The 13,856-nt window shown below is 48.5% G+C and overlaps 1 protein-coding gene across 1 annotated transcript in view; it reads right to left on the reverse strand.

Annotated features, from left to right (window-relative positions):
• B4GALNT2 (beta-1,4-N-acetyl-galactosaminyltransferase 2 (SID blood group)) overlaps positions 1-13,856 on the reverse strand; it is a 322,537-nt gene that overhangs the window by 173,866 nt on the left and 134,815 nt on the right. The window contains exon 4 of the mRNA XM_073681079.1: positions 3,680-3,714. Coding sequence (XP_073537180.1) covers positions 3,680-3,714 — 35 coding nt within the window. The remainder of the gene's footprint in view (positions 1-3,679; positions 3,715-13,856) is intronic.

The following is a 13,856-nucleotide window of genomic DNA, read 5'->3' on the forward strand; positions in this document are numbered from 1 at the left end:
GAATTAACACATGTGGAATTATATACTTAACAAAAAAGTGTGAAACAACTGAAAATATGTCTTATATTCTAGGTTCTTCAAAGTAGCCACCTTTTGCTTTGATGACTGCTTTGCATACTCTTGGCATTCTCTTGATGAGCTTCAAGAGGTAGTCACCGGAAATGGTCTTCCAACAATCTTGAAGGAGTTCCCAGAGATGCTTAGCACTTGTTGGCCCTTTTGCCTTCACTCTGCGGTCCAGCTCACCCCAAACCATCTCGATTGGGATCAGGTCTGGTGACTGTGGAGTCCAGGTCATCTGGCGTAGTACCCCATCACTCTCCTTCTTGGTCAAATAGCCCTTACACAGCCTGGAGGTGTGTTTGGGGTCATTGTCCTGTTGAAAAATAAATGATGGCCCAACTAAACGCAAACCGGATGGAATAGCATGCCGCTGCAAGATGCTGTGGTAGCCAAGCTGGTTCAGTATGCCTTCAATTTTGAATAAATCCCCAACAGTGTCACCAGCAAAGCACCCCCACACCATCACACCTCCTCCTCCATGCTTCACGGTGGGAACCAGGCATGTAGAGTCCATCCGTTAACCTTTTCTGCATCGCACAAAGACATGATGATTGGAACCAAAGATCTCAAATTTGGACTCATCAGACCAAAGCACAGATTTCCACTGGTCTAATGTCCATTCCTTGTGTTCTTTAGCCCAAACAAGTCTCTTCTGCTTGTTGCCTGTCCTTAGCAGTGGTTTCCAATCAGCTATTTTACCATGAAGGCCTGCAGCACAAAGTCTCCTCTTAACAGTTGTTGTAGAGATGTGTCTGCTGCTAGCACTCTGTGTGGCATAGACCTGGTCTCTAATCTGAGCTGCTGTTAACCTGCGATTTCTGAGGCTGGTGACTCGGATAAACTTATCCTCAAAAGCAGAGGTGACTCTTGGTCTTCCTTTCCTGGGGCGGTCCTCATGTGAGCCAGTTTCTTTGTATCGCTTGATGGTTTTTGCAACTGCACTTGGGGACACTTTCAAAGTTTGCCCAATTTTTCGGACTGACTGACCTTCATTTCTTAAAGTAATGATGGCCACTCATTTTTCTTTACTTAGCTGCTTTTTTCTTGCCATGATACAAATTCTAACAGTCTATTCAGTAGGACTATCAGCTGTCTATCCACCAGACTTCTGCACAACACAACTGATGGTCCCAACCCCATTTATAAGGCAAGAAATCCCACTTTTAAACCTGACAGGGCACACCATTTCCGGTGACTACCTCTTGAAGCTCATCAAGAGAATGCCAAGAGTGTGCAAAGTAGTCATCAAAGCAAAAGGTGGCTACTTTGAAGAACCTCGAATATAAGACATATTTTCAGTTGTTTCACACTTTTTTGATAAGTATATAATTCCACATGTGTTAATTCATAGTTCTGATGCCTTCAGTGTGAATGTACAATTTTCATAGTCATGAAAATACAGAAAAATCTTTAAATGAGAAGGTGTGTCCAAACTTTTGGTCTGTACTATATATATATTTTATTATATATATAATTTGTCTCCCAAGAGCTTATAACGGATCTTTGTGTGATATACTGTATATATATATATATTTTTTTTCCTTCAAAGTGCATATTCTCCACTGTTAGCCATGTGGAGCTGTGGTCAAGTGTCTATGTTGTAAAACCCTAAAATGGCTGCAGCTTTCCCTGCCTCAGCCTTTACACAGGCACTAATATACCCACATAATTGGCTGTGCTATACCATAAACTATGTGATATGATAGCTGCATTATGGGGAAGCCAAGATGGCCACACCTTTGTTTGTGCGCTCTCACTGGCTGATGAAATTTTGTCTAAAATGCCGCCGGGTGTATTTTGGGCTATTCGCATGAATCGAATGACAAATTGTTTGAATCCAATGGGACCATCTCCAATAGATACTACAGGTGCTTCTCACTAAATTAGAATATCATCAAAAAGTTAATTTATTTCAGTTCTTCAATACAAAAAGTGAAACTCATATATTACATAGAGTCATTACAAACAGAGTGATCTATTTCAAGTGTTCTATTTCTGTTAATGTTGATGATTATGGCTTACACCCAATGAAAACACAAAAGTCATTATCTCAGTAAATTAGAATACGTTTTAACAACAGCTTGAAAAATGTTTTTAAAATCTGAAATGTTGGCCTACTGAAATGTATGTTCAGTAAACGCACTCAATACTTGGTCGGGGCTCCTTTTGCATCAATTATTGCATCAATGCGGCGTGGCATGGAGGTGATCAGTCTGTGGCACTGCGGAGGTGTTATGGAAGCCCAGGTTGCTTTGATAGCAGCCTTCAGCTCGTCTGCATTGTTGGGTCTGGTGTCTCTCATCTTCCTCTTGACAATACCCCATAGATTCTCCAGGAGGTTAAGGTAAGGTGAGTTTGCTGGCCAATCAAGCACTGTGATACTGTTGTTTTAAACCAGGTATTGGTACTTTTGGCAGTGTGGACAGGTGCCAAGTCCTGCTGGAGAATAAAATTTTCATCTCCAAAAAGCTTGTCGGCAGAGGGAAGCATGAAGTGCTCTAAAATTTCTGGTAGACGGCTGCACTGACTTTGGTCTTGATAAAACACAGTGGACCTACACTAGCAGATGACATGGCTCCCCAAACCATCACTGATTGTGGAAACTTCACACTAGACCTCAAGCAGCTTGGATTGTGGCCTCTCCACTCTTCCTCCAGACTCTGGGACCTTGCTTTCCAAATGAAAATTGGAGCTCTGGGACTTTGTGGAGTGTGTCAATGACTGCCTTATGGACATATGTCAAGTCAGAAGTCTTCTCCATGATTGTGGAGCCTACTGAAACAGACTAAGGGACCTTTTTAAATGCTTAGGAAGCCTTTGCAAGTGTTTTTTGTTAATTTAATTTGCTGAGATAATGACTTTTGTGTTTTCATTGTCTGTAAGCCATAATCATCAACATTAGCAGAAATAAACACGTGAAATAGATTACCCTGTTTGTAATGACTCTATATAATATATGAGTTTCACTTTTTATATTGAAGAACTAAAATAAATTAACTTTTTGATGATATTCTAATTTAGTGAGATGCACCTGTATATTTAAAACAGACAGATAGAAGGATGTGAGGATGGATGGACAGATTGATATCCAAAAGAAGCAGACAGTACTCCAATACATTTAACCAAGTTTTAATGGCCCATAAGTGCAATAGAGGATCAGGTTTAAATTAGAGCACATACACATATAAAAGTGCATAAACATATACACACACACACACTACTGAAGGAGTGTGCCAGATCATCACATATTAAATTGATCAGTGCATAACATAAATATTGATCTGGCACACGTATATTTTATTATATATATATTATATATACACACAAACAAAACAATACAGCAGCAGCGATAAGATGTATTTATTATATCTATGACATTTAAACTGCATTACTGCCATATGGAATGTAGTTATAAAATGAAGCCACAGGAACGTGACCTTTCTTTTATGGGACATGACACCAAATATTTATCAAACATGCCTCTCACAGGCTAAAAGCCTACCTGCCCTTAAAAAATGTAGGCTTTTAGCCCGGGAGAGGCCGTTTAGTTAACAAACAGTGTAAAAGGCTTGTTAGGCAGGGTATTTTATAGATTGAAAGTTTTTTGATACTGTACCTTGTATTGTGGGAGATCAGCATTGATCTGAAGCCCTGGAATAATTAAATATATACAGTATATATGAAAAAAAAAGTTACACACAAAAAGATAAAATGCATGTATATTATAACTTTGTATCATTCAAATTGATATTGCATCATTTTACATTTTTTATATAGATGAAATATACAGAAAGATTTCTGGTATTTTGTGAATAAATTTCAAGATTTATTTGATGGATTTTGAGTTAAAGCCAGTTTCATAGCCTGAACCCACAAGGACACAGACCCTAGGCCTGTGCACAATGCGGTCATGTCCCGAGGCTTCCAACCCTGCAGCACCACTACAGCGTTTTTAGTTTTTTTAATTCATCGCTGGAGTGGTATCACCAATTAAAGTTTCCTGCCCCTAGTAATAAACTTAGCAACCATCGTCTTCTATTCTTCACAGAGCCACTCTGGTCCCAATACGTAATCTTTAGTGATGAGCGAGCACTAAAATGCTTGGGTACTCATTGCTCGAGTCGAGCAAATTGGAATGCTCGAGTGCTCGGTCCTAGTAACGAGCCCAATGTAAGTCTATGGGAAACTCGAGCATTTTTCCGGCGGCTCCCCCTGGCTGTCTGCAGAGGGCCAAAAAATTGCCCAAATGGATGGGAACAGTGCTCAAATGACATGGCAACAGCATGGGGAAGACCCCTGGAAGAATCTCTGACTCCCAGGTGCCTAAAAGTATACCCATCATAAGTGATCCTTGGTAGTGATGAGCGAGCACTAAAATGCTCGATGCTCGGGTTGAGCACATTGGAATATTCGGGTGATCGACCCGAGCAACGAGCCCAATGTAAGTCTATGGGAAACTCAAGCATTTTACAGGCGGCTCCACCCGGCGGTCTGCAGAGGGCCTAAAAATTGCCCAAATCGATGGGAACAGTGCTCAAATGACATGGGGACAGCATGGGGAAGACCCATGGAAGCATTTTTGACTCCCAGGTCACTTCTGTCAACAATGTTGTCAGAGGTATTACGCCACTTTTACGGACTCACAATAAAACATACCAAAACTAAACCAAAATGGATTTTCCTGGGAAATATGTTAAGGAACATCCTTTCCAGGGTAATGACTTATATATAAAGCAAAATAAATAACCAAAAACAAAAATTCTCCACACCTTGGGCTATGTTCACACGTAGCGTTTTTGATGCGTTTTTCACTTTAGCATTGCTTTCAACCGTGACAAATGCATTTACCAGGAAATGTTATTTTAACATTTTACAACCTTATGTGGCCATGTGGTGTGTGATATATCATCAGACACATCGTGTTTCATTTATGAAGGAGGGACTCTGAAAGTCACGAAGCCTATTTTTATAGGGCCATCAGGCGGCCTTTACTATTCTTAAAGGGCCAGAAGTCGGTCATCACTATTCTTTGAGTGCCATCAGCCGGCTATGTTTTATTGTTCCCATTATTAAATAGTAGGTCTCCTATACTATTATTACGTATGCAGTGAGTGGCAGGGCTGCCCAAAATTTGGATGCACCCCAATACCCCTTTGAAGAAACTTAGAGGAGGGCCTCCTGAAAACAATGTTCCCATTATTAGGAAGTGGGTCTCTCATTGTGTTTGCCTATGCAGTGAATGCAAGGGTTGCCAAAAATTTGGAGGCACTCCAATGCCCCTTAGAAGAGAAGTAGAGGGTCTCATGAAAATTTTTTCCCATTATTAGGAAGTGGGTCTCCCATAGTGTTGACCTATGCAGTGAATGCAAGGGTAGCCAAAAATTGACTGGTCTGCCTACGATCCAAACCCGACAGTTTGTCTATGGGCCTGGCTTGCCTGCCTACCCGGAGAACGTACCAGTCACCTGCCGTACCTATCAGTCAGCCTACCTGGAGGTTCCTACCAGTTACCTGCCGTGCCTACCCGGAGGCTCCTGCCAGTTACCCGTGGGAGTCACCTGCTCTCATACAAGGACAGGCCCAGAGTCGCACCTGGACACTCTATTCGGTCCTTCCCTAGTTCACGGAGTCGATTGAGTCGCCGTGCGACCTTGGTCAGTCCGAGTTGATACCTAGTTACGCCCCTCTGGTCCCTCCTTGCTCCGCAGCACAGGGGTTCCACCACCCGGATCCGTAACACTGAAAACAATGTTCACATTATTAGGAAGTGGGTCTCCCAGAGTGTTGACCTATGCAGTGAATGCAAGGGTTGCCAAAAATTTGGAGGCACTTCAATGCCCCTTGGAAGAGACATGGAGGAGGGCCTCATAAAAAATGTTCCCATTAGAAAGGAGCGGGCCTCCTATACTTGTAATGCCCATGCACTAAGTGTATGGGCTGACAAACATTTACCCCTAGGGGGTATACATGAACATACTGTATAAAAAAATTTTTTTTACGGGCATCATAAACACCCTTTAAAAAAATTATGCGGGTGTTGCATCACGGACCACGGTCACCCTGGTGATATGGTGGTGGAAGATGAGGAGAAGGAGGAGGACAAGAGCAAATAGCCAAAATCAGAAAGCGTATACCCATGTCTGGGTGTGAAAAGGTGCATGGGAATACACCTCCCAAGAAAAGACACTGGATTTGAGTTTATGTTACGCTGCTATCATTCGGTGGTCTTGAGAAGTCTGGCCCAATCCAGCCCTTGTTCATTTTTATAAGAGTCAGCCTGTCAGCATTTTCAGTTGAAAGGCGGATGCGCTTATCAGTTATAATTCCACCAGCGGCACTAAAAACCCGCTGTGATAAAACGCTGGCGGCAGGGCAGGCCAGGACCTCCAAGACATAAAGAGCCAGTTCATTCCACGTATCCAGCTTGGATACCCAATAATTATAAGGCACAGAGTAATCACGGAGGACGTTGGTACGGTTGGCAAGGTACTCCCTCAGCATCTTCCCAAACTTTGCACTCCTTGTGAGAGCACCCCACGCCTCAGGGTTTGTGCGATGGGAGGGCCTGAGAAAATTCTCCCAGAACTTTGACAGTGTTCACCTGCCTCTGCTGGATTTAAGTTGTGTCTCTCTCGCCTGTACTCCTTGGTTGCCCAACGAAGTGTGCCCTCTGCTGCCAGCGTTTTCAGATGGGAAATTTTTTAATAGTTTTGCAAAAAGGGCCTTCTGGTACAGCCCCATTTTTATAGACATGTCCGCCTCAGCAATAAGAGATATAAAGTTCTCATTGTAGCGTGGGTCTAGAAGTGTCACCAGCCAAAATTTTGAGAATTCAAGGGTCATGGGAAAGGCAGCATAACATAAACTCAGCCATGCGTGCCAGACTACTAACAGGCAAGACTTCCGTGTCCTCACCAAGAGGATGACTAACCATGCTCTCCTCCTCCTCCTCCTCTCTGTCCTCTGGCCATCTACACTGAACAGACGGTATGACAGCTGTGCAGGTAGTACCATCTATAGCCCATGAAACTAGCTTCTGTTCTTCCTCCTCCTCTTCCTCTTCCTCATTGTCACCCAATGCACATTGGGATGAGATGAAGCTGGGCTGTGTGTAATCACCCTGTATGGTTTCTTGCTCCATCTCATCATGCTTCGCCTGCAATGCATCCTCTTTAACTGAGAGAAGAGAGCGTTTCAGAAGACAGAGAAGAGGGACGGTGATGCTAATTATGACATCATTGCCGTTCACCATCTTGGTGGAATCCTCAAAGTTTTGGAGGATGGTACAGATGTCTGACATCCATGTCCACTCCTGAGGTCTTATGTGTGTAGTCTCACCTGAATACTGACGGCGTTGTTTATGCTGGTAGTCAACAACTGCCCTCTTCTGCTCACAAATCCTTCACAGCATCTGCAATGTAGAATTCCAATGCGTGAAGACATCACACACCAGTCGGTGAGCTGCAAGCTGCAAATGCTGCTGAAGCACGGCTAGGGTGGCGGAAGCTGTAGCTGACTTTCTAAAATGGGCACACAGGTGGCGTTCTTTGTCAAGCAGATCTGGCAGATCTGGGTAGGTTTTGATAAACCGCTGAACTACAAGGTTAAGCACATGGGTCAGGCATGGTATGTGTGAGCTCGCCATTGACACACACGACCATGCCTGGCTGTAGGTTCAGTGGTGTTAGCCACAGATTTGCCTGCTCTTTCAGAGCTGTCCACAACTCTTCAGTATTGTGCGGTTTGTCACCTAAGCATATTAGCTTCAGCACAGCCTGTTGCCGCTTGACCGAGGCAGTGCTGCAGTGCTTCCAGCTTGTGATTGATGTGGTCATTTCGGAGATGGAGGCTGAAGAGGAGGAGGAGGAGGATGAGGTGCTGGAGCTGGAGAATGTGGGGGCAACCCTGATTGACCTAGGGCCCACAATCCTCGGTGTCGGGAGGATTTGTTCCGTCCCTAGGTTAGACTGAGTCCCAGCTTCCACTATGTTAACCCAGTGTGCCATCAGCGGGATGTTCCATCCCTGCCCCCAAGCACTTGTCCACGTGTCCATGGTTAGATGGACTATCCCAGTAACTGCATTGTTGTGGGCACGACACACTGGAAGAAATAGTGGCGGCTGGGGACTGAGTACCAAGGGACGGCTGCCGCCATCAGGTTGCGGAAAGCTTCCGTCTCCTCAAGCCTAAAAGGCAACATTTTGAGTGCAAGCATTCGCGTAATGTGTGAATTTATAATTTGGTCTGTGGGGCGTTAGCTGCGTATTTGCGCTTGCATTCCAAAGACTGGGGTATGGACAACTGAACGCTAAGCTGGGACAACGACGTGGACGTGCTTGCTGATGGTGCTAGTTGAGAGTGTTCAACGACAGGTGCAGGGCGGGAGACATCTTCGCATGTGCCATGGACAGGGGATTGGCGTGCACGCACAACAGCGGAACAAGCAGTGGTGTCACCTGCAGACACTGTTGCTGGACCCTGGAGTTCGGCCCACTTAGTCGGGTGCTTTGCTGCCATGTGCCTGATCATGCTGGTGGTGGTCAGGCTGTTAGTTTTGCGACCCCTGCTGATGCTGGCCTGACAGGTGGTTCAAATTGCCTTTTTGGGGTTATCGGCAGAGTCTTTAAAAAACAACCAGACTCGGGAAGGCCTAACAGTTGTACTGGCAACTTCCTTCGTGTTGATGTTACGTGGAACGGTTGACTGCCTTCTGTCTGCGGCCGCCACACTGCTTGTTCTTGCCTGTTGTGGTGCTATGCCTCCCTCCCCCTGTGTGCTGCTGTCCTCGCTCTGCATGTCACCTTGCCAGGTTGGGTCAGTGACTTTATCGTCCACCACCTCATCTTCCAATTCTGCACCATGGTCCTCCTCCTGACTTTCTGGCAATGTTTTCTCATCATTATCCACCTCTTGTGACAGTCTCCCACCATTGCCTTCGTGTGACCGTGGCTGCTCAAATATTTGGGCATCTCTACATGCGATCTCCTCTTGCCCCTCTTTAAGTGGACCGGGCGAGAGGCCCAAATCTATAAATGGAAAAGTGAACAGCTCTTCTGAGTGTCCAAGTGTGGGATAAGTTATCTCCAGGCAGTCGGCATGGTGGGAGGAAGGAGGATCAGGGTGAGGAATATGCAGTCCAGAATCACGGCTATTGAGACTTGACCATGTGGAAGACAGGGTGGTGGTGGTGGCTAAGTGACTGGAAGCATTATCTGCTATCCAACCAATAATCTTTTGACACTGCTCTTTGTTCAATAGTGGTGTTCTGCGGTTCCCTATTAATTGGGACAGGAAGGTAGAGCGACAAGATGTGGGTGTTTGTGTGGCACAATTTCAGCTTACCCACGGCCTTGGCCTCGTCGTCTGCATACACCATCATGTCTACTTCCCCGTCCCTTGCCACGCACCTTGCCCATTTTAAATGGAGAACAATATTTTCCACGTTCACTACAAATGGCTGGATTTGAATCGCTGTGATATGTGATATGTGTGATGGAAAACCACAGTTTTAAATAGTTGGCATGTAGGTTACTATTTTCCACAGCGACCTCGTGTCAATAACTTCACTGACACACTGCAACAAAATTTTAATGGAGGCCAATATTTTCCACGTTTACTGTAAATTTCTGGATTTTTAGCGCTGTAATATGAAAAGGATCTGGCTGTATTCGAAAGTGCCAACAAGCAAATGGAGCAGAAAAATGGTGTACTCTGGATTGCTTTGTAAGCAAATAACCAGAATTAGCATAAAAAAAAATTCCCTGGCTCCTGATATCTGGGGCTATGTCTACAAATATCTGTAAGAACAGCAGCAGCAGGAATGTTCAATGGACCCGCTTGCACTATATGCACTGCAGTCTGCCACATACACTACCTGCCTGCCTAATTCCTGCAATCACCACGGAATATATGCAGTTGGATTAGTTCTCAGAAGGACTGTTAGTTGAGATGGATATAAATATATGTTGTGGAATACCTATGACGCGCCCCTGGGCCTGTATCGCGCTGCGTTGCGCACGCGGGAGCTTACCCGGAGCCGGATCTCTTGAGGGTTGTAGTCTCGTGGCGGTGACCCGGTCCGTGCCCAGGGAGTCAAACTGAGCGGCGATGTAACAGCGGTAGATGTAGGACGACTACGCCACCCATTGAATGCAGCTATGGAGCTGCCGCTGCAAGACAGTCCGCTGAGGCCGGTGGATGGATGGTGCAGCGTAGATAGTATAACCCCCAACGGGAGGGGTATGGCCTCAGGGCAGCAGATGTGGATGATGGGGGTAGCAGGAACCACTCAGAGACGGTGCGGTGTAATTCAGGGTCTTTACTGGTAACAACGATAGACCCTCCCGGAGTACTTGCTAGTGAACGGGGCCTGGTCAGTCCTTGAGCAGATGGGATCTCCCCTGGCCAGGCGGAGTTGTAGGCCTCCCAAACTGACTGTACTCTTCTGGCTACCTTGCTAGAAGCGGATATAAGTAGCCCACGTCCCTGAGTGTACCGTGTGGTGCTCACCCGTATGGCCGGTGACTCGGGGCCTTCTAATGGCTTCCGCTCCACGATGGCGGTGCTGGTCCCACGCGTGTGACCGTGCCTTCGGGTTTCTGGGCCAGAGGACCTGAAATCCCCTGCCGGTCGGCTTCTGCTGCTGGGTAAGAGTTAGTCCCCACAGCCTCGGACGCCGGGTCCGGTAAGAAAGCTTCTCAGTCAGGGCGAGCTCTGCAGCTGCCAGCCCCTGACTCGTAGTAGTATTGCTTCTGCTGTTTCTTGTCTCTACTCTCCTTGACTCCAGGCTCAGGCCCCTGGACAGGGCCTGCCTGTGGAGCAGAGCCCATAGAGCAGCTCTGCTCCCTGTCTTCTCCTCTCAGAACTCCCTACCCTGCCTCAGCCCCAGGTTTATATAGGGGAAGTCCTTCCCCTCCCAAGACTGGGCAGGAGGTGTGGCATGCACAGGATCCCTGACCAAAGGACCTCCCACCTGCTCTCAGACGTAATATCTCTATCACTGTGGCAACCAGACCCCTGGGGTGTCACATTCCCCCGTAGTGAAATTTAGTACTCCGGGACTAAACATATTTTTTTTAGAAAAACATAACAAGGTATAACAATAACAATACAATAAGAAAAACACATAAGATGGTTACGGCGTGTCCGCAACCGGGTGCAGTTTTGAAAAGCAAGGTGTCCATTTCACCAAAACAGGGAGACGTAACCAGGTAGGGGTCTGTCCTACCCCGAGTCCTTAACAGTCTTTTAGTCCATCCTGGGTTACGCTCCACTAACTGTACAAAGGATTCCCGGTAAATCCACCAAGGACTCCTATAAATAACTGGAAACACATAATATTTACAAAATATGGCCGCTCTCAGTCCTCGGCCAGTGGGGATAAGGATTGGCTGCTCACAGTCCTCAGCCTGGTTAAGGATAGGGGACACACGGGAACAGTTCACACTTGTCCCAACGGGGACCATATTTTAATTAGCAACACAAGTACCCCTATGGGTAACTATGTACAGTTCCACTTTACCGTACTTCAGTAACGGCATCCTCCTGCTCCTTCTTGTGTGTAGGCTTCAGACCCGTCCGGGTCCTCTTGGCCTTCCTCGTATTGGTAGTACTGCAGCTCCTCCTCAGTCAGACGGTGTACATGGAGGGCGTACAGTCCTTTGGCACCCTTATGCCGGGTGAAGGTAACCACATCACCCGGATAGAGATCACGTCCGCGGTGCCCGTCCGGGCTGGCATGTTGTGCGAAAAGATCTGCGCCCAGGGGTGGCACTGTGGAGGTTGAGGGCGCCGTAGGGGCGGCAGCGCCCGGGGGTACTCGGCCTTGCGACCAGGCCGGGGGTGCTTTGGAAATAGAGGGCACTGTTGGAACAGCGGCGCCCTGGTTCACTAGGCCTTGCGACCGGGCCTGGAGAGGGTCGCCGTTGATGACGCCCGGGGTCAGAGAGTGCGACTTTGGGCCTGGGCGCGGGCTGGTGGTGGCGGTGCCCAGGGCTGGAGGGCTCGGCCGCAGGGCTTGTTGCGGGGGCTGGAGCAGGTCGGTGTTCGCAGCGCCCGGGGTCAGCGGCTCCACCAGGGGGCCCGGGAGCAGGCTGACGCTGGCAGCGTCCGGGACAGGGAGACTCCTCTTACCTGCTCCCGCGACCGCTCCTGCGTCACGCGTCTTCTCCCGGCGCTGGTCGGGGCCGGCGACGACTGGGGCACTGCCGATGCTGGGCAGCTTAGTCTGCTGCCGGTCCGCCATCTTGCTGTCCGTTCCTGGTGTCCTCCTCCCCCCTAGTGGACCGTGGCCTACCTTGCGATGACCCTCTTCCGTAGGCCGCGGCTCCGCAGTGGATCGTCAGGGTTGAGGACCTTCCGTCGCGCTCCTGTGACGTCGGCGTCTGCTGGGCTCCTTCCAGGACCTTACGCAACGTCCGGACGTGAGGCGGGGCTTCAGTTCTCGCGCGCTTTCGGAGTCCACGCCCCTCTTCTTCCCGCGCGGCGTCCTCAAGATGGCGTCCAACGGCGGGAAAACTCCACGGATGGCGGGAAGAATGTTGAAGATGGCGCCGGATGGCGGGAATCTTCACAGATGGCGGGAAGAAGGCTGAAAATGGCGCCGGATGGCGGGAATCTTCACCGATGGCGGGAAAACTTCACGGATGGTAAGTTTTAAAAGTCTCTTTTTCAGGCACGCAGTACCCGGTGGTTGCGGGCACGAAATCCTGCCGACTACGCCAAAGTTGACGCGCCCCTGGGCCTGTGTCGCGCTGCGTTGCGCACGCGGGAGCTTACCCGGAGCCGGATCTCTTGAGGGTTGTAGTCTCGTGGCGGTGACCCGGTCCGTGCCCAGGGAGTCAAACTGAGCGGCGATGTAACAGCGGTAGATGTAGGACGACTACGCCACCCGTTGAATGCAGCTATGGAGCTGCCGCTGCAAGACAGTCCGCTGAGGCCGGTGGATGGATGGTGCAGCGTAGATAGTATAACCCCCAACGGGAGGGGTATGGCCTCAGGGCAGCAGATGTGGATGATGGGGGTAGCAGGAACCACTCAGAGACGGTGCGGTGTAATTCAGGGTCTTTACTGGTAACAACGATAGACCCTCCCGGAGTACTTGCTAGTGAACGGGGCCTGGTCAGTCCTTGAGCAGATGGGATCTCCCCTGGCCAGGCGGAGTTGTAGGCCTCCCAAACTGACTGTACTCTTCTGGCTACCTTGCTAGAAGCGGATATAAGTAGCCCACGTCCCTGAGTGTACCGTGTGGTGCTCACCCGTATGGCCAGTGACTCGGGGCCTTCTAATGGCTTCCGCTCCACGATGGCGGTGCTGGTCCCACGCGTGTGACCGTGCCTTCGGGTTTCTGGGCCAGAGGACCTGAAATCCCCTGCCGGTCGGCTTCTGCTGCTGGGTAAGAGTTAGTCCCCACAGCCTCGGACGCCGGGTCCGGTAAGAAAGCTTCTCAGTCAGGCCGAGCTCTGCAGCTGCCAGCCCCTGACTCGTAGTAGTATTGCTTCTGCTGTTTCTTGTCTCTACTCTCCTTGACTCCAGGCTCAGGCCCCTGGACAGGGCCTGCCTGTGGAGCAGAGCCCATAGAGCAGCTCTGCTCCCTGTCTTCTCCTCTCAGAACTCCCTACCCTGCCTCAGCCCCAGGTTTATATAGGGGAAGTCCTTCCCCTCCCAAGACTGGGCAGGAGGTGTGGCATGCACAGGATCCCTGACCAAAGGACCTCCCACCTGCTCTCAGACGTAATATCTCTATCACTGTGGCAACCAGACCCCTGGGGTGTCACACCTATACTGACTATGAA

Source organism: Phyllobates terribilis, unplaced genomic scaffold (assembly GCF_046119375.1).
Source record: "Phyllobates terribilis strain yellow unplaced genomic scaffold, ASM4611937v1 Scaffold_5__5_contigs__length_657084704, whole genome shotgun sequence".
NCBI lineage: Eukaryota > Metazoa > Chordata > Amphibia > Anura > Dendrobatidae > Phyllobates > Phyllobates terribilis.